Genomic DNA, 23,417 nt, shown 5'->3' with positions numbered 1-23,417 from the left:
TGTGGAAGTGCTACACTCAATATGCCAGCAAATTTGGGAAACTCAGCAGTGGCCACAGGACTGGAAAAGGTCAGTTTTCATTCCAATCCCAAAGAAAGGCAATGCCAAAGAATGCTCAAACTACCACACAATTGCACTCATCTCACATGCTAGTAAAGTAACGCTCAAAGTTCTCCCAGCCAGGCTTCAGCAATACGTGAACCGTGAACTTCCAGATGTTCAAGCTGGTTTTAGAAAAGGCAGAGGAACCAGAGATCAAATTGCCAACATCTGCTGGATCATGGAAAAAACAAGAGAGTTCCAGAAAAACATCTATTTCTGCTTTATTGACTATGCCAAAGCCTTTGACTGTGTGGATCACAATAAACTGTGGAAAATTCTGAGAGAGATGGGAATACCAGACCACCTGACCTGCCTCTTGAGAAATCTGTATGCAGCTCAGGAAGCACCAGTTAGAACTGGACATGGAACAACAGACTGTTTCCAAATAGGAAAAGGAGTACGTCAAGGCTGTATATTGTCATCCTGCTTGTTTAACTTCTATGCAGAGTACATCATGAGAAACGCTGGGCTGGAAGAAACACAAGCTGGAGTCAAGATTGCCGGGAGAAATATCAATAACCTCAGATATAATATGCAGATGACACCACCCTTATGGCAGAAAGTGAAGAGGAACTAAAAAGCCTCTTGAAGAAAGTGAAAGAGGAGAGTGAAAAAGTTGGCTTAAACCTCAACATTCAGAAAACGAAGATCATGGCATCCGATCCCATCACTTCATGGCAAATAGATGGGGAAACAGTAGAAACAGTGTCAGACTTTATTTTTCTGGGCTCCAAAATCACTGCTGATGGTGACTGCAGCCATGAAATTAAAAGACGCTTACTCCTTGGAAGAAAAGTTATGACCAACCTAGATAGCATATTCAAAAGCAGAGACATCACTTTGCCGACTAAGATCCGTCTAGTCAAGGCTATGGTTTTTCCTGTGGTCATGTATGGATGTGAGAGTTGGACTGTGAAGAAAGCTGAGTGCCGAAGAATTGATGCTTTTGAACTGTGGTGTTGGAGAAGACTCTTGAGAGTCCCTTGGACTGCAAGGAGATCCAACCAGTCCATTCTAAAGGAGATCAGCCCTGGGATTTCTTTGGAAGGAATGATGCTAAAGCTGAAGCTCCAGTACTTTGGCCACCTTATGGGAAGAGCTGACTCATTGGAAAAGACTCTGATGCTGGGAGGGATTGGGGGCAGGAAGAGAAGGGGACGACCGAGGATGAGATGGCTGGATGGCATCACTGACTCAATAATCGTGAGTCTGAGTGAACTCCGGGAGTTGGTGATGGACAGGGAGGCCTGGCGTGCTGCGATTCGTGGGGTGGCAGAGTCGGACACGACTGAGCCACTGAATTGGACTGAGCTGAGCGAGTAAACAACAGCAGCAATCAGAATAAGAGGTGATCTGCTGGAAATGCCCCTGGAGGAGGTGTTCTGTGGATACTGCTGCTGCTGCTGCTGCTGCTGCTGAGCCGCTTCAGTCACATCTGACTCTGTGCGACCCCACAGACAGCAGCCCACCAGCCTCCCCCGTCCCTGGGATTCTCCAGGCAAGAACACTGGAGTGGGCTGCCATTTCCTTCTCCAATGCAGGAAAGTGAAAAGTGAAAGTGAAGTCACTCAGTCGTGTCTGACTCTGTGCGACCCCATGGACTGCAGCCCACCAGGCTCCTCTGCCCATGGGGTTTTCCAGGCAAGAACACTGGAGTGGGTTGCCATTTCCTTCTCCAGGATATACCTATTATTGATCCATGAAAACAATTAGAATGTTTGATTCTATTTATTTTCTGGGATAGTTTAAGTAGCATTAGGATTACTTGGTCTTTAAAGATTTAGTGTAATTCCTTTGTGAAGTCATCTGGGTTTGTTTTCTGTTGTTGGACAGTCCTTTGATAATTTATCTGCCTCTGAATAGATATTGGTCTATTTAAACTTGTTTTTTTACCTCCTAAGATCAATGTGGTAAATTATAATTTCCTTAGAAACGATCCTTTTATTTTAGGTTTTCCAGTGTATTTACATGGATACAAAGAAGTGGCTTCAGTTTTTAAAACAGTTTCCTCTGGTTCAGTGTTTTTTTCCCCCTTCTCATTTTTTATCCTGTATATTTTGTATTTTCTCCTTTTTCTTGATTGAAATAGTCGTTTATAAATTTTGTGGATTTTTATAAACAGAACCAGCATCTTTATTAGTTCTGTGAATATCATGTTTTTAATCATTTTTTCTAATTTATTCTCGTTATTTCCCCCCTGCTGCCATTTTGCTTTACTGTGGCATTCTTTCCTACCCTCTTCAGTTGGAGGCTCGGTGTAGTTCAGTCTTTAGTTTTTATTGTGTTGTTATTTAGGGCTGGGAATTTTCCTCTGATTTCTAATTTAATTGTCTCCTATAGACTCTGATGTTGGTGCTTTCCTTTTCAGCAGATTTTAAAAGAATCATGCAATTTTAGCTTGCATTTCCCGTTAGTGTCCCTTCAGTTCAGTTCAGTGGGTCACTCAGTCGTGTCCAACTCTTTGCGACCCCATCGCAGCACACCAGGCCTCCCTGTCCATCACAGACTCCTGGAGTTCACGCAAACTCATGTCCACTGAGTCGGTGATGCCATCCAGCCATCTCATCCTCTGTCGTCCCCTTCTCCTCCTGCCTTCAGTCTTTCCCAGCATCTGGGTCTTTTCTAGTGAGTCAGTTCTTCACATCAGGTGACCAAAGTATTGGAGTTTCAGCTTCAGCATCAGTCCTTCCGATGAATATTCAGGACTGATTTCCTTTAGGATGGACTGGATATTTACTATAAGGAATCAAGTACCCTGCAAATGAACAGCTTTGTTTTTCACTTTCTGATGTATATGCCTTTTGTTTCCCGTCTTCCCTCATGCCCTTGGAAGTCACCTCCGGTGCTTGCTCCCATCCTGTGGGAGGAGGGAGCCCTCAGCCTTTCACCACTGAGTATAACATTCATTGTAGGTCTCTTGTTTTTAAGATGTTCTTTCAAGTTGAGGAAGTTCCCCTTTATCTTTTTTCCCCTAGGTTTCTATGTTAAAGTGTTGAATTTCATCAGAGTTTCTGCCTCAGTCAGTGTGATCATGTGGCTTTTCTCCTGTAATAGGGTAGTTTGAGTTGATTGATTTTCAAGTATTGACCTGCCTTCATCCCTGGGATAAAGTTATGTATAATTACTTTATATATTGCTGATATCTGTTTGATAGTATTTTGTTAGAGAGTTTGGCCTTTGTCTTTATGAGAAATATTGCTCTATAGTTTTCTTTTTTGTACTCTTTCTGATTTTGGTATCAGAATAACGCTGATTCTTAAAATGAATTGGACAGTATTTTTTAGGAGATTGTGTAGAGTTGCTGTTAATTCTTTAAATGTTGGGAGAAATTTGCTGATGAAACATTTCTCTATTAGAATTTAAAAATTATCCTTAACAGGGCTTTGTTTTCCAGTCATCTTGGGTGAGTGGCATTAGTTGGTGCTTTTGACGGAACTGGCCCATTCTGTTTAAGTTGTCATTTATGTATGGTTGTTTGTGTCAGTCAAGGGCTAGTCACTCAGTCATGTCTGACTCTTTGTAGCCCCGTGGGCTGTAGCCCAGGAGGCTCCTCTGTCCATGGGGTTTTCCAGGCTGGAATGCTGGAGTGGGTGCCATCTCCTTCCCCAGTAGCTGTCCTTTTCTTTTGATGGCATCAGGGTCTGTAGTGCAAGCTGTTTCCTCGTTCTTGACATTGGGACTTTGTGTCTTGTCTCTTTTTGTTAGTCTTACTAAAATTTTATTTTATTTTATTGATCTTTTCAAAGAAATGAGTTCTTTTTTATCTACTTTTTTATTTGGGTGCACTGGACCTTAGCTGTGGCACTTGGCCTCTGGCCCCATGCCCAGGGTCAGACTTGGGCCCCTGCATTGGGAGCTTGGAACCTTAGCCCCTGGACCACCAGGGAAGCCCCCAGATGGATTCCTAGTTCGTTTATTTTTCTCCATCGTTTTTCTTTTCCCGACTGCGTTCAGTTTCTCCGCCCTGCTGTTTCATTCACCCTGTGTGCTCTGGGTTTGCTTTGTTCTTTGTTAGCATCCTGAGGTGGGAACCTAGATCAAGTATTTTCCTCTTTTCTGATGTGAGCATTGAGTGTTGTAAATTTTCATCTGAGTATTGCTTTGGCTGTGTCTCACAGATTTTGAGACGTCATCTTTGCATTTTCAGTTTGCTTTTAAAATCTCCAGATCAGATAGCTCTCTCTGCTCAGTCTTTGCACTCTTGCTCACGCATTTCCTAGCGCTGTTGTTGCGCACATGCACACTCAGAACTTTGTCTTCTTGAGAAGCTTGACCCTTTATCGCTGTGCAGCATGTCTCTCTGAACCTGATAAATCTCTGCTTCGATATCTACTCTGTCTGATATAAATGTACCCACTCTTGTTTTCCAATTAAATATTTCCACAGAAGATATATGTCTTCTTCGTCTTTTTACTTTTAAACTAGCTATACATTTGTATTTCAAGTTAGTTTCTTGTAGACAGCATATTGTTGGGTCATATTTTCATCCACTCTGAGTTCTTTGTTTGGGGGAGGCGTATTTAGACAGTTTGTTTAGCATAATTATCTATATTATAGCTTACATATACTGTTGCATATTGTCTATTTTTTCTATTTTTTATTTCTCTGGTTTCTTTCTCCTGCATTCATGTGAGTTACTTGTATATATTTTAGAATTCCATTTTGGTTTATCTATAGTAGTTTTGAGTGTGTCTCTTTGTATTGGTTTTTTGATGGTTCCTCTAAGTATTACATATATATAACTTGTCTCAATCCACTTGGGCTGTCCTTTTATCAGTGGGAATGAAGTATAGAAATTTCGCCTCTCTTTTTCCTCCCCGTGTATAATTACACATATATTTAAGTACATCAATGCATGTTATAATTTTTGCTTCACTGTCAAATGTGATTTAGAAAAACTCAGGAGGAAAGGGAGAGTGTGCTGTATTTTCACCCTTTCTATTGCTCTTTATTTCTTCCCTCCTGATATTCCAATATCTCTTCTTTCATAGCTTAATTTCTGTTTGGAGGACCTTCCTTAGCCATTCTTTTAGGGTAGTTCTACAGGTGAAAATTCTCTTAGTTTTCCTCCATCTGAGAATGTCTTGATTTTCCTTTCATTCCTGAAGGATATTTTCACTGGGTATAGAATTCTGGGTTGACAGTTTTTTTTTTTTCAGCACTTGAAAAAGCGTGTGCCTCACCCTTCTGACCTCCATGGTTTCTGATGAGAAATCCACTGTCATTCGAATTGTTTTCTTCCTATAGGTAAGATGTTGTTTCTCTCTCGCTGCTTTCAAGATTTTTTTTCTTTATATTTCAGAAGTTTGATTATGATGTATTCTGGCATGAATTTCTTTAGGCTTATTCTGTTTGGGATTCACTCAGCTTCCTAAATTTGTAGGTTTTTGTCTTTTCGCCGCTTTTGGGAATTTTCCATTCGTGTGTCTTTGGCTGCGTCTGCAGCTCTGCCCCCTTTCTCTTTTCTGTCCAGGACTCTGTTGGCCAAATGGCAGATCTTCTGCTGCAGTCCCAAAGGCCCCCGAGGCTCTGTTTGGTCTTCTCAGTCTGCTTTCTCTCTGCTGTTCAGACCGAGGAGCTCCCATCATCTGTCCCCCAGCTCACTAGCTCTTTCGTCTGTGTCCTCCATTCTGCTGCTGAGCCTGTCTGTTAAGCCTCTACCTTCAGTTACTCTGGTTTCACTTCCAGAATTTGTGTTTGATTCTGTATATCTTCTGTTTCTTTCCTGAGGTTTTTTTCTCATTTGAGTGTGTTTTTACATCTGTTGAAGTATTTTTATGATGGATGCTTTAACATCTGTGTTATCTTGGTGTTTATTGATTATCTTTTCTCATTCAAGTTGAGATTTTCCTGGTTCTTGGTATGAGAAGTGATATTTTGATTGAACCCTAGACATTTTGGTAGTATACGAGCCTCTGAATGTTATTTAAATCTTCTGTTTTTATTGGCCTGCTGTGACACCCTTCCAACAGGGAGAGGGTTGGGGAAGTGCCCCATTATTGACAAGTAGGGGTGAAATGCAAGTTCCTCACTCAGCCTTCACTGACACCTGGTGGGAGTGGGCTCCTTGTCTGCACTGGGAGCTCTAGTCGCCCCTGGGCCTCCACTGACCCCATCTGGTCCAAGAGAGAGGGGAGGCCTTGCTATTGCTCCCAATACGGCCTCTACTGACACAGCAAGGGTTGGTCTCATTACCTCTGAGTGGTGGTAAAAGTATCGATTTTTCACAAAGATGCACTCTAGCCAATAAAGGGAAGGGGATCCTTTTTACCTCTGGAATTGAAGTCCAGGCTACATGAATGATCTTTTCTGACATTGCATGATTTGGAAGTTTTATTATTACCACGGGGGGGTATGAAAGTCCCTGCTTTCACACTTGGCCCTCTTGAGACCCACTTGGCTCTCTCTGATGCCACCTCCAAAGCAAAAATGGCTTTGGGGCACCTCATTACAGACTGGTGAGTGTGGAGGTCTAGGCTCCCCACTGGCCTCCGCTCATTAATGCTAGCGGAGGCAGGGCTGCAGGTTTTCCCTGTGGTGTCAGTAGAGTGGCTTTGGCTGTGCGTTTCCCGCCTGGCTAGGCTGTGCCTCTCCTGGCCCTGTTGCTAGGGGAGCTTTAGAAAGCCTTCCTGTTGGCATTTCCTGACCCTGTTACTAGGGGAGCTTTAGAAAGCCTTCCTGTTGGCATTTCCCGCCTGGCTAGGCTGTGCCTCCCCTGACCCTGTTCCTAGGGGGAGCTTCAGAAGCCTTCCTATTGGCGTTTCTGGGTTGTTGACTTCTCTAGAACCAAGGATATATGAGGCTTAAGGGAAAACTCAGAAAAGAAAACCTGCTGTTGTGTTGTTCTTCAGGTTCCAAGATCTCAGCAAGTCTGCCTCCTTCCTTCCACCTTTCAGAATCTTCTAGGTTTTCCTTATATGTGATGTCCAGGGTTTTTAGTTGTGCTCAGAGGATGAATGAAAGAAGGTACTTCTGTTCCATCTCTCTGAAAGCTGAAGTCTTTGGGTTAATTTTTACATATGGCATGAGGTAAGAAAGGGTTGAGGTTCTTATTACCCACCCCTGAACCACCACTGATGTCCACTTCTTCCCCTACCGTTTGTTGAAAAGGCAGTCCTTTCAATAGAATTACTTTGGTACTTTTGTCAAAAATCAGTTGACAGATGTTATTTCATTTCAGGAAAAATTTCTGGGATTAAAGTTTTAAATGTTAGTTACATTACATTGTTTTATTTTTGCTCTTCAGACGTTCCAGTTATTTAAATGTTGACTCTCCTTTGCCTGTCTGCTGTATGAATTTCTCTTTTACCCATCTGAAAACTCACTCTGTATTTCGTGTTTCTCTTGGTTCATTTCACCCTGAAATCCCTTTTCCCTGGCTATAATTTCAGTCATGTGTATTTTCCCTTGGACTTGTCTGTTGCCTCCTCGTACTTTCTGAGATGATTTTTTTTTTCCTGTAACTTTATCTCTCGGATGAGTTTGTCTCCTTTTTCAGTTTCTCCCCTAAGTTCCTGCAGCTCTCATCACATGTCATCTAGTTGTCCACACATTTTTATTTTGAGCTTTTGAATTTGATTTGTGATGCTTTTTTCTCACCAACAACTGTTTGTTCAGTTACGTTTAGTTCACGTTGGAAAGTTTTTCTCTGCTGTGCAGTTGTGTTTTTGTGGAGCATTTTTATTACCTGAAAGGTTTTCATCCTCACTTTCTGTGTTCTTATCTAGAAGCTTTGTATGGATGTTGGGTTCATTTTTCTGATGACGAGGAAGTATGTTACAATTTCTTGGACCAAAATTTACATGTGATTTTGGGAAGAGTAGGGGAGAGGTTTAGGCAGCTTAGTTGGTTTCTAGTTCAAGAACACTTTCTTATGTTAGTACAATGAAACCCGTTTTCTTTTTCAGTGGTATCTAGTGGGAGGTGTTTATCGGTTCTAATTCTAGATCTTCTGTGGAGGACCCTGGATCTTGGACACCTGTTTCTTCTTTCCTTCCATCACTGAGCCACTGAATTCGCTTCTCTCATTGTCTTCTCAGGTTTGCCACCTACGGTGCTATGTACTTCCAGGCCCTTCCTTTCAAGTCCCCAGAAGCAACAGCCTGACCTAGCGGGTCCTAAACCTGTTCTCCGAGTTTCCCTGCCTGGGCAGGGAAGGGGTGGTGTGTGGCTCTCTTCCTGCGGGTGAACAAATTGAGTTCCTGTGCTCAGCATCAGTAGGGCCCACCTCGCTCTCCCTTCTCCACGCAGTCCCGGCCTGATTCTTCAGGCCAGCGTTTGCTTTCCCACTGACATGTCCATTCAGGCTTGTAGTTCCCTTATTTCTTGTATGCTGGAGGCATGCACTGTGGATGCTTTTACCACCTCTCCTTAGCGACCGGGTGGGCTGTGGAGCGTGTAGAGAGAAATTTAAATCTGAGTGTGACTGCCAGCATCAGCAGGAACCAGCCTCTTTTCAGTCTCTGCTGGGTTTGTAGCTATGGCCACATTACACGCAGAATTTTCTTTCTTCATTTTCTTCTTTCTATCCTTCACTCCCTTCTTCCCTTCTTTCTTTGCTCTTTCTCTCCTTCTCTTGATAAACTCTTTTCTTCCCCCTAGAGGTTGTCAATTTTAATAGGTTACTAAAGTCTCAACTTTGGCGTTCTTAACCTTTTTATTGTATCTTTTCCTTGTCGTTGATTTGTGTTCTTATTTATTAGTTCTTTTTTTCTGCTTTCTTTGTCTTTACTGTAATCTCTTCCCCGCTTATTGGTTGAATACCCAGCTGTGACACAAGCTTTTCTACTTTGCTAGGGTGTTTAAGACTTTAACTACCACTCTAAGAATTACTTTAATTTTATTTTACAAGTTATGAAACATCATATTTTTTACTTTTAAATCTTTTCCAAGTTTCATTATGATTTGATTCATTAGTTATTTACAATACAGTTTTGAATTTATAAATAGCAGAGATTTCTTTAAAATTTTCCTGTTGATTTCATTATTTTTTCTTGTATGTTATCACTCTTTGTATTTCAGGTTATCCATTTGGCTTTTTTCTTTCCTTCTGCATGAAGAACATTTTTTTCTGATATGTTTCACTAAGGCATCATGGCAGTGAAGGGCTTCCCAGCTGCCACTAGAGGTAAAGAATCCGCCTGCCAGTGTAAGAAATGCAGGTTCAATCCCTGGGTCAGGAACATCCCCTGGAGTAGGAAATGGCAATTCTATTCAGTGTTCTTGCCTGGAAAATCCCGCAGGCAGAGGAGCCTAGCAGGTCACACTCCATGGGGCCACAAAGAGTCGGACATGACTGGGCAACGGAGCCCTGGATGGTGGCGGTTGTGCGGGTCACACTCCGTGGGGCTGCAAAGGGTCAGACACGACTGAGCAACGGAGCCCTGGATGGTGGCGGCTGTTGCTGTTCAGTTGCTCAGTCATGTCCGACCTTTTGTGACCCCACGGGCTGCAGCACACCAGGCTTCCCTGTCCTTCACTCTCTCCTGGAGTTTGCGCAAACTCATGTCCATTGAGTCAATAATGTCATCCAACCATCTCATCTTCTGTTGCTCCCCTTTCTTCCTGCTCTTAATCTTTCCCAGGATAAGGATCTTTTCCAATGAATCAGCTGTTTGCATCAGGTGGCCAGAGTATTTTAGCTTCAGCCTCAGCATCAGTCCTTCCAATGAATATTCAGGGTTGATTTCCTTTAAGATTGACTGGTTCCATCTCCTTACAGTCCAAGGGACTCTCAAGAGTCTTCTCCAGCACCACAATTTGAAAGTATCAGTTCTTTGGTGCTCAGCCTTCTTTCACATCCATACCTGACTACTGGAAAAATCATAGCTTTGACTATATGGACCTTTGTCGGCAAAGTGATGTCTTTGCTTTTTAATACGCTGTCTGTCATAGCTTTCCTTCCAAGGAGTAAGTGTCTTTTAATTTCATGACTGCGGCCACTGTCCACAGTGATTTTGGAGCCTAAGAAAATGAAGTCTGTTGCTGCTTCCGCTCCCGCACCCCCCTGCCACCCCGCCTTCTATTTGCTATGAAGTGAAGGGACCAGATGCCGTGATCTTAGTTTTTTGAATGTTGAATTTTAAGCCAGCTTTTTCACTCTCTTCTTTTACCCTCATCAAGAGGCTCTTTAGTTCCTCTTTGTTTTCTGCCTTTAGAGTGGTATCATCTGCATATCTGAGATTATTGATAACTTCTCTGGGCAGTCTTGATTCCAGCTTGTGGTTCATCCAGCCGAGCATTTTGCATGATGTATTCAAACCAGTCAATCTTAAAGGAAATCCACCCTGAATATTCATTGGAAGGATTGATGCTAAAGCTGAAGTCCAATACTTTGGTCACCTGATGTGAAAAGCCTACTCATTGGAGAAGACCCTGATGCTTGGAAAGACTGAGGGCAGGAGGAGAAGGGGGTGACAGAGGATGAGATGGTTAGATGGCATCATTGACTCAATAGACATGAGTCTGAGAAAACTCTGGGAGGTAGTGAAGGACAAAGAAGCCCGGTGTGCTGCTGTCCATGGGGTCTCAAAGGGCCAGGCAAGGCTGAGCAGCTAAACAATGACGAACTCTACATACAAGCTAAATAAACAGGGCAATAATACATAGCCTTGTCATACTCCTTTCCCAGTTTTTCTCTCAGTTTGCCTGAAACATCTTTTTGAATTGTTTGTAAAAGTAGTTTCGATTTGTATGAAATTCTAGGTGGTTAGTTATTTCCTCTCAGCCTTTTGAGACTGCTCCACTGTTTCCTGCTTCCCGCTGTTTCTGTTGAGAAGTTAATCATTAGCCCAAGTTGTCCCTTTGTGTGTCTTCTCTCTTTGGCTGCTCACATGAAAACCTTTTTATTATGGGAAATTAGGACACTGGAAGTAGACACAAGTACGATGAAGCCCCGCTTGCTGTCGCTCAGCCTCAAGGGGACGATCCGCGTGCTGCCAGTCGTGTTCCACCTGGGTAGCTCCTGGTTTCTTTCAATCACTTTAGGGTTAGCTGTGTCTGTAAGCACCTCTAATAGTTAAGGATTTAACAATCATGATAGCATTAGTACACCCACAAGGTTGATAATAATTTTTTCAGTTCAGTCATGTCTGACTCTTTGTGACCCCATGGACTGCAGCACGCCAGGCTTCTCTGTCCATCAGGGAGCTTGCCCAAACTCATGTCCACTGAGTCGGTGATGCCGTCCAGCCATCTCATCCTCTGTCATCTCCTTCTCCTCCTGCCTTCAATCTTTCCCAGCGTCAGAGTCTTTTCTAGTGAGTCAGCTCTTTGCATCAGGTGGCCAAAATATTGGAGCTTCAGCTTCAGCATCAGTCCTTCCAATGAATATTCAGGACTGATTAGCTTTAGAATTGACTGGTTTGATTTCCTTGCAGTCCAAGGGACTCTCAAGAGTCTTCTCCAACACCACAGTTCAAAAGTACCAGTTCTTCAGTGCTCAGCTTTCTTTATGGTCCAACTCTCACATCCATACATGACTACTGGAAAAACCATAGCTTCGACCTTTTTCGACAAAGTAATGTCTCTGCTTTTTAATATGCTGTCTAGGCTGGTCATAGTTTTTCTTCCAAGGAGCAAGCATCTTTCAATTTCATGGCTGCAGTCACCATCTGCAGTGATTTTGGAGCCCAAGAAAATAGTCTGTCGCTGTTTCCATTGTTTCCCCATCTGTTTGCCATAAAGGGATGGGGCCAGATGTCACGATCTTTTCTGAATGGTGAGTTGCAAGCCAGTGTTTTCACTCTCCTCTTCCACTCTCCTCTCCTGAAGAGGCTCTTCAGCTCCTCTTCACTTTCATCAAGAGGCTCTCTTGTTCCTCTTCACTTTCTGCCGTAAGGGTGGTGTCATCTGCATATCTGAGGTTATTGACATTTCTCCTGGCAATCTTGATTCCAGCTTGTGCCTCATCCAGCCTGGCATTTCACATGATGTACTCTGCATAGAAGCTAAATAAGCAGGGTGACAATATACAGCCTTGACGTACTCCTTTGCCAATTTGGAACCAGTCTGTTGTTCCATGTCCTGTTCTAACTGATGCTTCTTGACCTGCATACAGATTTCTTGAGTTCAAATTTTACTGGTTATCTGAAAAATAGCTTTTTTACAGCTGGTATGTTTGAATCAGGATCCAAACAGGATTTGACCTAGCTTAATCTGTCTATGTCTGTTTTTCTCTGTGATTTTTTTATGCATGCCGTTTATCTGTTGAAATACTGTAGAATTTATCCTGTTAAAATGTTCTGGATTTGGTTGATTGCCTCATGGTGTCCTGCAGCACATTTTTCTATCCTTAGCATTCCTGTTATCTGGTAATTAGATCTAAAACAGGCCTTCTGAACGTTGGCACTATTGAAATTTTGTTGGTGGTGGCTGTCTTGTGCATTTTAAGATATTCAGCTGCGTCCCTGACCTTTCCCTTCTAGATGCCAGTAGCATACTGTAGTTATGACAACCGAAAAAAACCCCCCAAAAAACCAGTCTCTAGACATTGCCAGGTATTCCTTAGGAGGTGAAATCACCCTTGTCTGTGAACCGCAGACCTCGACTCTGATCAGAGTAAAAGCTCCAGGGAAGCGTCACAGGCGCTGTGTGCTTCTTCTCACGCTCCATCAGGAGCCACATGGCGTCTACTGGTTTCCTTTGGGCAGCATTACGGTTGATCAGTGGATGTTGCCCGATCCATCCAGGGTAACTTTCTCCACCAGCTCTTCCCCTAGTGAACTGGTAGGCACTGATGATTGCCACCCAGATTTGTGACTTTATTTGTTTTTTTACAGTGTGGATTATAATTCCGTCATGCTTTCTTTTTCTGAATTATTCCAACTTTTTCTGTAAGAAAAACTTTCTTCAACTTTTTGGTTACCCTGAAATGCAGCTTGTATTTGTATATAGCAAGATACATGCTTCATTCTGCATCTTTATGTATAAATTTTCAAAATAGCAAGTTGGTTCCTAGGAACTCCAAATACAGTCACTGAGAGCTTTAACGAAATTTATCCTTATGAATCATTAGATTTTAACATGTTTGATGTGTTTAGGTCCTTTGGACTCACTGTTAGTTCTGATGCTCAAATTGTCCCATCTCTGGACAGGGCATGCCCTAAAGTTGGCTTTTTAATTTTTATTTATGAATTAATTTTTTTTTACTTTTGTTTTTGTTTTTCTAAAGCTGGTGTTTTTGCCTTCTCACAGCCTGTTGCAGTCTTTGACAGCCTTCTGTTTTCATCTGTGACAACTCATTGCAGGGTCATTGTGTTCCTTTCTTGCCCAAACGTGGAATTGGCTGTTTCTCCAAGGAGGGCTGCGTACTGGACACCTGCTGTTTCTCCAGACCCCCCTTCCCTGCCTTCAGGGTAATTCTGCCTCCAGTGGCCTCACCTTCAGCTCCTCTTTGGAGGGCTGCCCTGGACCACTAGAGGTGGTCCCAACACCTAGGGGGCTGGAGAGAGTACTTCTTTGAGGGTTGACAACCCCAGGTGGCCCTCGCTAGGGAAGGGGTGTGGGAGGATGAAAACCCAGCCCTCTGGCTTCAGGTCTGACAACTTTGAAGCTTAGTTCAGACCCCAGGGTCCCCGAAGAAGCGGCTGATACTGTGGCGGGGCTTTATCTGAAACTGCCCCCTCACTTGGCCTTCTCCGCCCTGCTCTTTCTCGCTCCCACCTAGTTGTTTCTGGGGGTCTGTCCTCAGTCACTCGCACGTGGACCTCATTTCACGGTCTGCTTCTGTAGGTGCTGGCCTGAGATGCTGTGCTTCCCTTAATAAGAAATGACGTTGTTTACCCATGTGATCTCTGCTGCTGAATTTTTACTGCTTTCAGGCTTGTGGGGACTCTTTTTTTCTTTTTAAGAGAGAAGAATATACCATGTAGTCTTTTGGCATTTGTAATTCAAATGTAAGATCATAGGATTTTTACCTACCTACTTAGATTTTATATTTGTATCTCTTTTGTGTTACCCTGGAAAATTTGTATTTTTTTTGAGCAGTTTTAGTTTCAAGGTAAAAATTAAGTAGAAAGTTTAGAGATTTGCTGTATACCCCCTGGTGGCTCAGACGGTAAAGCGTCTGGCTGCAATGTGGGAGACCTGGGTTTGATCCCTGGGTTGGGAAGATCCCCTGGAGAAGGAAATGGCAATCCACTCCAGTACTATTTCCTGGAAAATCCCATGGACAGAGGAACCTGGTAAGCTATATAGTCCATGGGGTCGCAAAGAGTCGGACACGACTTCGCGACTTCGCGTCCACGTTCAGGTATACCCCTACCCCTGCACACACAGCCTCCCCCGTAGTCAGTATTCCTCTCCTGGTGGTACGTTTGTCACAGTCAGTGAGTCCCTAGAAGCACGTCATCTTCTCCCCAAACCCATAGTGTACAGCAGGCCTCGCTCTTGGGCGTGTGTGCTCCAATGATGGTGGCGGATAGGTGACTGCCATTTCAGTATCGCGCACAGTAGCTTCACCGCCCCTAAGTTCCTTCTTTTTGTCTTTTTACTCATTTGGTTTTTAAAAATAGTATAGTTTAAAAAATTGTATTTTTTGCTCGTACCATATAGAAATGCAAGCAGTTTTTGTCCATTGATTTTGTGTCCACCCAGAGTTGCCACTCTCTTATTCCAAATAATTTTCCTGCTGTTTTCTATGTAGACATATTTATACTGCCTATGATGTATATTTTTTGACTTAACGAAAGTATACTTTTCACCTTCCAATTGTAAAATTTAACTCTTAATCTGTCTTTTGGTTTCTGACCATTACCTTAAATTGAAACCTAATTGTACTGTGATTGGAGATGATGACGTTCATGTAGGGTCATCTTTGAGACAAGAGATGACTGCTTTATGGTTTAGCGTGTGGTCAACTTTTGTAAATGTTTTATGTATGCTTAAGAAGAATATGGGGCTTCCCTGGTGGCTCAGCGGTAAAGAATCTGCCTGCAATGCAGGAGCCGCAAGAGACGTTGGTTCAATCCCTGGGTCAGGAAGATCCCCTGGGGGAGGGCATGGCAACCCACTCCAGTATTCTTTCCTGGAGAATCCCATGGGCAGAGGAGCCTGGCGGGCTACCGTCCACGGGGTCATAAAGAGCTGGACACGCCTGAAGCAACTGAGCACGCATGCACGCGAGAGGGATGTACGGGTCTCCCTGGCAGCTCGGGGTGAAGCATCTGCCTGCAGGCCAGAAGAAATGGGGACGCAGAGTCAGTCCCTGGGTTGGGACGATCCCTGGAGACGGGAATGGTGACCCACTCCAGTATTCTTGCCTGGAGAATCCCATGGACAGAGGAGCCTGGTGGGTTACAGTCCCTGGGGCTGCAGAGAGTCAGCCACGCCTGAGGGACTGAACAGCGACGCTGGAGCTGACTTTTTGCTGTCCTGTGGTGGCCCGCTGGTGGTGTGTCCTTAGATCGGACTTTTCTGATGTGAATATACCTGGGTTTTTAATGAACTTTTTGCTGTCCTGAGGTGGCCCGCTGGTGGTGTGTCCTTAGATCGGACTTTTCTGATGTGAATATACCTGGGTTTTTAATGAACTTTTTGCTGTCCTGAGGTGGCCCGCTGGTGGTGTGTCCTTAGATCGGACTTTTCTGATGTGAATATACCTGGGTTTTTAATGAACTTTTTGCTGTCCTGTGGTGGCCCTCTGATGGTGAGTCCTTAGATTGTATTTTTCTGATGTGAGTATACCTGGGTTTTTTTTCTTTTTTTTTTTTTAATACCTGGGTTTTTTAAAATGAACGTTTGCCAAGTATATCTTTTCTCATCTTTTGACTTCTAGACTTTATGTGGCCTCGTATTTTGGGCCTGTCTCTTGGAAACTACATCTAACTGTATTTTTAAACATGTTACCTGGATGATCTCTGTCAGTCAGTAGCCAGGTTCCATCTGCTTGTATGTATTGTGATCATTAATTTACTTGGACCTGCGATGTTTGCTCCAATTTTTCCTGTTTTTCTTCCTTCTCCTTCCTCTTTAGTATTGAATAATTGCTTTCGTGGCACATTTTCCTCTCTAATAGTTTATAAACTATAAATTCTTTTTCTGTTTTTAGCAGTTTTCCTTTAATTCTATCATGCTTGCATAACAAAATCTATAGTTATATTTAAATTAAGTTCTAAGGCCTTAGAATAGCAACTGCAGTCACATTTTTCCCAACTTCCTCGTTAGCATCCACCATTTCAGTCCTTCTTTTGCCCACAAAATAGAGTTTATTATTCTTTGGACTTTGCAGGGCTCTGGACAAGCCTCCCCTGAATGTGTCATTTTTGCGTGAGAATTATTTTTGAGCTAAAGGCAGCCAAGACCCTGTGGGTTCAAGAGAAACAACTGTTCTTGCCTTAACCACATAGAAGAGTTTAGACTGGGGATTTTTCCCAGGAAAGAGCTATTACCAGAGATGAGTGTTACCTGAGTGGCCCCGTCTCTTTGGAAGGGCAAGCGCCTAGTAACCAAGAATCTGCTCTGTTTCATGTCGTCTTATGAGCGTCCTCAGAGGCCCCACTGTTTAGCTTAGGGTGACACACACACCCCCCTCGTTCTCTTTCTGTCTGAGCCTCTCACGGATGTGCGGTTCCTACGTTTTTTCGTGTTACTGTTCTCTTGTCAAGTTAATTCTTAGACCAGTCAGAAGAACCTAGGGATGCAGAGTGAAGTTTCTTCCTTCCCAACAACTTTATAGAGACTGTTTCGATTTACTGATTTCTCACGTTGCGGACTTTGCTTCAGTACCGTTTTCTGTCTTCCTAAGGTATACACCTTCCTGCGGTAACATCATACATGCGCTTCTAAAAATGCCATGAGTTGGAAATAATAGGCCTTATTAAATTATTCAAGGTATGGCAACTCTTTAACCAGAGCACTAATAAAGCCAAGAGTACTCTGAATGCGAAATGATAGCAAAGTTGAATCTGCATTGGATCCCAGTATCAAGCCTTCAGCCCTGCTTCTGCCTCGAGACCCTTTGCTCCCAGTAGAGGCCAGCCTTGCCTTACACCAGTACAGCAGAGACTGGAGGGGAGTTTTGGGGACTGACGGGGGCACTCGCTTCTCTGTCCTCCTCTCCCCTCTGGGAGTTTGCCCCTTATTCCCAGATATTCCGTCATCGTCACCTCCAGTCTTCCGTTCCCCCTCCCAGTAGGGTGCTGCTTTCTACTTTTGCAAACGGGAAAGCGGCCCCCAGGCACAGGTGTCTCCCAAAGACTGTAGCTTCTCGGGTTCTTTAAGCAGCTACATGTTTTTGCTCTGCTTTTATAATCGGCTGTAGTAGGATGTTGAGTCCTTTGTAATAAGCCTCTCTGTCATAGGCCATGGAAATGCTGGCCAATTTTATAGACTTCTATTGCTTGTTCATTTTTTAAAGACTCATTTTTAGCATTTCTTTGCACATTTATATTTAGGTCTTTAGTTCTTTTACAGTCCTCAGCTAAAGGCACTGATATCCGAAGTCCCTTGGGAATTATACATCTATGACTATGTCTGCTGTCTTTCACCTACGTCACTTCTTCTTGTGTTTGATGATGTGAGTTCATATATAATTGACCATAATGCACCCTTTCTGAGTCGGGCTTTAAGAGATAATGAAGCCCTATAGAAAAAGGATTGTTTGGCTGCTTTTTCAGTTCTCTTGAGGGTGGTACATAGCTCTAGCAGAGAAATTCTTTCTGCGTGGTGGACGCCTTGGGACATTAGGCTCATGTTCTCTTCAAATTGGCAACAGCTACCTCGGTCAGTGGGGATTCTGTGGGCAGATGGGGGATGTTCCTGCCAGAGACGACTTACCTGTGCTTTCCCAGAAGCCCAGGGCACTGCTGTCTGGACTCCCTTCAGCACCCTGGAGAGAGCGGTTTATTGTGGAGCCTCGCTTTCCCTGCCTTACCCAGCTTTGGTTGGTCTTGTCCCCACAGGGTGATTCTTCAGTTGAGCCTCAGTTTCTTAATCTGAAAGCTGGAGGCGCTGACGCACGCCGGTGAGTGCCGTCCCCGGGCAGCCAGCTCATGGCTGTTCCCAGTGAACATCCTGTTCGTTTCTTCACGCCCCCTCCCACGACCCATATCCGGTCATCGGGCTGGATCGTCTTCTATTTCAATGAATTTTTTGTTACTGTCAGGTCTCTTTTTAAAATAAACTGTTTCCAACAATGAATCTCCTTAGTTGGTGTAGCTCTTGTTTTGATGCTGTCCTTGTTTTCCTGGTCTGTTTTGATTTATTGATGAGTTCTGTTGTTGTTATAGTAAATTTATTTCAGGAGAAGTATTTCCATCCAGGCTCTGGCATCTTTGTTCCATTCTTTTACGCAGAAAAAAAAAAATCTTCGTTAGGTGTATATTGGTTCCTTTTCCCCAGTTTACTTGTCCTTCAGTTTGCTTACTTGTTATTCTGGAAGAGTCTGAAAAGCTGTGATTTTAAATTTATAAATGTTTTCTTAATTTAAAAGGTATACATGCTCATCAGAGAGAAAAAAATATTTTAATGTTAACAGTATAGTGAAGAGAATTAAAATTGTCACTGGAAAGCCTTTCAGAGACCACAGCAGTTCCTGTCATTTTGGTGGTGTTCCTCCCCCTGTATATGTTATTTTTCGTAGGTGAATCTATCTGGTATATACAAGTGTTAGCCTGCCTTTTTTTTTTTAACCTTATCATAAGCTTTTGTCATTGAAGCTATTTGTATGGGCCCTCTAGTAGTCACAGGACGATGCTTCCTGTGGCTGTTGCACACTTGGCTGATCTCCTGTGGTTATGTTTCACAGTTTTTATTATTGTAAAAGAACTGATAACAGACACCTTTGTGAAGACAAATGTTTGTGTGCTGGATTTCCTAGGAGATAATCTTGTGCAAGTGAAATCAATAAACAGAATTGTTTTAGGGCTTTGCGTAAGTATTGCCCAGTTGCTTTCTTAGAAGGTGATGCTGTATAACCATGCCTGCGGCCAGGAAGCGAATGGCGCTGGGTGGTGGCAGCTGGCAGTCCACAGAGCACTGTGGCTGCTGCCGCTCGAGCAGGCTGCGCATTCCGCCCAGGGCTCTTTCCTCTGGCTCACCCATTCGTTCTCTGTGGGACTTCAGAGTGGCCAGCAGTCAGGGGAGAAGACTGGAGGGAATCACCTTCATCTCTGCTTATATGCTTCTTCCAAGAAATAAAAGGGAGGTGGGTGGTGGGCATTGGCTCTGAGTCAGTGCACTGTCTCCCTGATACCCCTGGGGTCTCAGGAATCATTACTTGAAAAATCGAAACATACCTCAGTACAGTTAGGAATGAAGCAGTGCTGTGAGGAACGCACTGTGCCTGAAGACCATAGTCTGCTTAAAAGCACAGGGGTCACAGCCGTTTCACCCCTGGGGAGTTGACTCATGGCTGCCACGTGGGGGAGGGGTGCTGCGTGCAGAAGATGCCCTTTAGGGACAGGGGAGCCAGGAGTGAGGCGCCGCCGAGGGTGCGGACGAGGGGAGTGCTGCGTCCTCCCTGGGTCAGCGTCCTGTGCAGCCAAGCCCGACCAGCAGGCTCTGGAGAGTGGCTGCAAGCCAGACAGGCCCTCTCTTTGCTGCCTGCTGGCCCTGCCTGAGCCTCCTGCAGGGCAGCCCGGGATACCTTTTCTTGAGGCGTGAGCCATGAACTGGGATGGGAGAGCCTACTGGCCCTGGTCTCTGGGGCTGAAGGTGCCTTTGATATCGTTAGAGCATCTAGATTAACAGCCCCTAGGAAGGCAGAGGGCTTTCCAGGGGGCGCAGAGGTAAAGGGTCCGCCTGCTAATGCAGGAGACATGAGAGATTCGAGTTTAATCCCTGGATTGGGAAGGTCCCCTAGAATAGGAAATGGCAACCCACTCCTGTATTCTTGCCTGGGAAATCCCATGGACAGAGGGGCCTGGCGGGTTTACAGTCCGTAGGGTTGCAAAGAGTCAGGCACGACTGAGCATTCACACGCACAGGGAGGCAAAGGTGTCCACAGCCAGGGACGCCCACCAGGCTTGGTGCTGCTCCCCAGAGACCCTGGTGGAGGGAGAGGTGAGGGAGGGTCTCTGGGTCTTTGCAGCAGACAGCCGGATCCTCAAAGCTGGCTCAGCCCGGCATCACCCACTTCAGTGGTAATCTGGCTGTGATCAGATGAGGCCTCGTGTGAAGCTGTGTTCTTGGCCTCATGCCCTTCCCTGGTGGGTCCACGAGCCTGTGGGGCTGGAGCTTGGCGGATATTGCCCAGGGGTTACCTGCATGGTGTGAGTCTATGAGTTGCACCCCTAACTTGGTGGCCTTTGTGCTTGTAGGTGGTAACGTGGACCTGGAAAGCCAAGCAGAAGGAAAGAAGGAGGTGGAAGCTGATGACGTGATGAGGAGCGGCCCCCGACCCATCGTCCCGTACAGCTCCATGTTCTGCTTGAGCCCCACCAACCTGTAAGCCTTGCCACCAGCCCATGTCCTGCTCTGTCTCCTAGTCCCCGGCCTGTGACCCATGTGCCTCTGACAGCAGGCGTGCTGGGTGTGGCCCAGCCTGTGATGTGTGTTAGCATCTTGATAGATCATCACAGCTTCCCACAGAGCACATTCTGCTGCTGCCTCGCTTTGCAGATAAGGACACGGAGCCACAGGGAAGGCGTCCAGACATACAGCCCTTCCGTCTCAGTGGCAGAGCTGGGGTTTAAACCAGACAGGCATCCCAGGGCCTTGCTTCTAACCCCCACTGCAGCCGTAGGTCACCTCTGCACACACACACCCAGCTCCGTGCTGCACCGACACCCCCCACTGGGGCGCACGAGCATGCGTCGCAGCCGCTCGTGTGTCTGTCCAGTGGCCTCCCGTCGGTTTGCGTCGTGCAGTCCCCACATGTCACTCGTCCACACACTGCTCCAGCTGCTTCCGTAGCTCGACCGGTGTTCAGACAGTGTTCTAGGTGCTGGGAGCCGCAGAGATGCGCAGTGCCGGTGAGCGCCCGTCCTCTAAGCTGCGGGAAGGTGGAGAGGCAGGCAGCAGACAGGGCACTGAGTTGGGGACATGAGCCACTGTGTGCTGGGAAGGGCCAGGAGGAAGCACAGAGCAGGGACTGGAGGTGTGCACGGGGGCGCTGCAGTGGAGAAGTGGGATTGGAGCCCGAGGAAGGAGAGAGGAGCCCGCCAGGCAGGGGTGCAGGCAGGTCACATGCAGAACTCTCACCACGGGGGCGGAGCAGCTGCTCCCGAGGGATCGCCGCCTCATCCCTCTCCCATGTCCAGCCAGCCCCTCTGCCCTTGGTCAGCTAGCAGTCTGTCCACCAGCTCTTGCCGCCCGCCCTCCCCTCCTTCCTCTGCTCAGCACGCCAGTGTGGGGAGCTTGCTCTTTAGGGGTTGGGAGTGAGATGGAGGTAGAGACAGGTATGGCCCCTGCCTCCAGCACTGACTGGTGTGTCTGTCATGTGAGTACAGAGTGGGTAGCTAGGGCAGGGAGGTCTGGTGTCTGGGAGCCTTCCTGGAGGGAGGGAGAGATCTCGGCTGAAGGGTGAGAGTCGAGGTGAAGAGGAAGGAGACAGTGTTCTCAGCAGGTGGAGAGAGCTTGTGATGGTCTCAATGTTAAAGACCTAGGGCTCCGAACAGCTGAAGGCAGTTGTGTGGAAAAGCACAGAGGCACACAGGGCTGATGTGTGTTCTTTGGAGAAGTGGGATGACGTGAAAACCTAGAGAAGCTGGAGAGGCTGTGAGCCGTGGGGGTGAGTCTCGGTCAGACTGCACTGGAGCCCTTAGGTGGGGAGAATGGAGATGAGACAGAGAGACCGTTTGGAAGGTGGTCGTGGCGATTGGATGAGGGTGGTCAGAGTGAAGAGGTTTGGGAGTGAAGTGTTTGGAGAGGAATTTTAGAGGCAGAATCTGCAGGATTTGATGGCAAAATAGAGGTGGAAGGGGGCAGAGTTGTGAAGGATGACAGCTAGGGTTTCTGCTTGATGGCTGGAGGCCTGGCTGTGCCCCGAAGCCCAGGGAAGCTGGCGGGTGGCACGTGGCCAGCGGAAATTGAGGGTCGGAGGAGGGGTGGAAACTCAGCCACAAGATGGACTGATAGTGTTGCTTTGAAAGAAACGGGCTGGGACGGAAGAAAGCCTGCGATGGAGCGTCGTGGGGGCGGAAGGAAAGCGTCTCAGAAGAGCAGCTTGGGGGTGAGGGGCTGGAGCTGGGCAGCGGTGGTTAGGACGGAGAGCAGACAGGAAGGGACAGAGACGTGGTGTCCCTGGGAACACGGTGTTGGTGGGAGGAGAGGTGGCAGGGGCTGGCGGTGGAGGCTGGGCCCGCGGAGGCAGGAGGAGCTCTGAGAGCGCGTCTTTGCGGGGCGGCAGTGGCGTCTGTGAGCTGTGCTTGTCGCCCAGGCTCGGCGTCGCGTCCCCGAGAGCCCTTGCTGGCCTCCCGGTCACTGCTTCCTGCTGTGTCGTAGCGAGTGTCAGCATCTGAGCATCTCCCGTCTGCTTCTGTCGATGCTGTCCAGGGCGTCTTGGGCGCCACTGTATCCCAGTCCAGGATGGACCTGGACAGACCGGAGTAGTCATCAGTGGTGCTGACTAGCAAGTGGAGGCAGACAGGTGACTGAAGGGCAGGTGTGCACACGCATCCCTGTGAGCTCAGACGAGGGTGCCGCGCCCAGCACTGGGGTTCGAGAAGGGCTGCTCGGGGACCATTGGTGCTCGGCTTCTACCCCACCCCCAGCAGAGCTGGAGGCCTGTCCAGGGCATGGTAGCCCCACAACACATAGACAGGCAGCCCTGGCTGGCCCCCAGTGGGACTTAGTGCAGCCAAAGGGCCAGGCCAACCTGGCCTGCGAGCCGTGGTGGCCGGCCCTGCCCGGGGCTTCTGCAGCTCCCGCCTCCCGGTCAGACACCTGGCTACTCTCACCTGAGCAGAGGGGCGCCCGGCAGGGCTCCGCGCCTCCTGTGGGGCGGGCCGGGCAGGCCCTCCGTAAGCCCTGCTGGCCCGTGCTCTGCCTTCCAGGCTTCGCCGCTTCTGCCACTACATCGTGGCCATGCAGTACTTTGAGATGGTCATCCTCGTGGTCATCGCCCTGAGTAGCATTGCCCTGGCCGCTGAAGACCCCGTGCAGACAGACTCGCCCAGGAACAACGTGAGTGCTGCTGTCGGGCTTGGAGGGGCTGGTGCTGTCAGGGCCCTGACTGCCCCGCAGAGTGGGGGGCGGAGTGTCTGGGGGTGTGTCCAGGATGCAGTGAAGACCGTCACTGCAGGGGCCCCTCCCATGGGCGCGGGCCAGGCCTCCCCTCACTTCCCCATGGCCCTTGCCCATAGGCCCCAGGCCGATGGGTTATCTGTGCAGGCTCCTGGAAGAAGACATGGAGTTGCTGAACTGGGCCCGGCTCA

At 46.6% G+C, this 23,417-nt stretch overlaps 1 protein-coding gene across 1 annotated transcript in view; it reads left to right on the top strand.

The window, feature by feature from the left end:
* The window catches only part of CACNA1B (calcium voltage-gated channel subunit alpha1 B), a 210,466-nt gene that overhangs the window by 132,590 nt on the left and 54,459 nt on the right, over positions 1-23,417 (top strand). Inside the window, exons 21-22 of the mRNA XM_042245300.2 lie at positions 20,361-20,487; positions 23,037-23,166. Of these exons, the coding sequence (XP_042101234.1) occupies positions 20,361-20,487; positions 23,037-23,166 (257 nt within the window). The remainder of the gene's footprint in view (positions 1-20,360; positions 20,488-23,036; positions 23,167-23,417) is intronic.

This window comes from Ovis aries, chromosome 3, assembly GCF_016772045.2.
Source record: "Ovis aries strain OAR_USU_Benz2616 breed Rambouillet chromosome 3, ARS-UI_Ramb_v3.0, whole genome shotgun sequence".
Lineage (NCBI taxonomy): Eukaryota > Metazoa > Chordata > Mammalia > Artiodactyla > Bovidae > Ovis > Ovis aries.
Note: the sequence above shows the minus strand (reverse complement) of the source record. Positions and strands in the feature narration are given on the sequence as shown.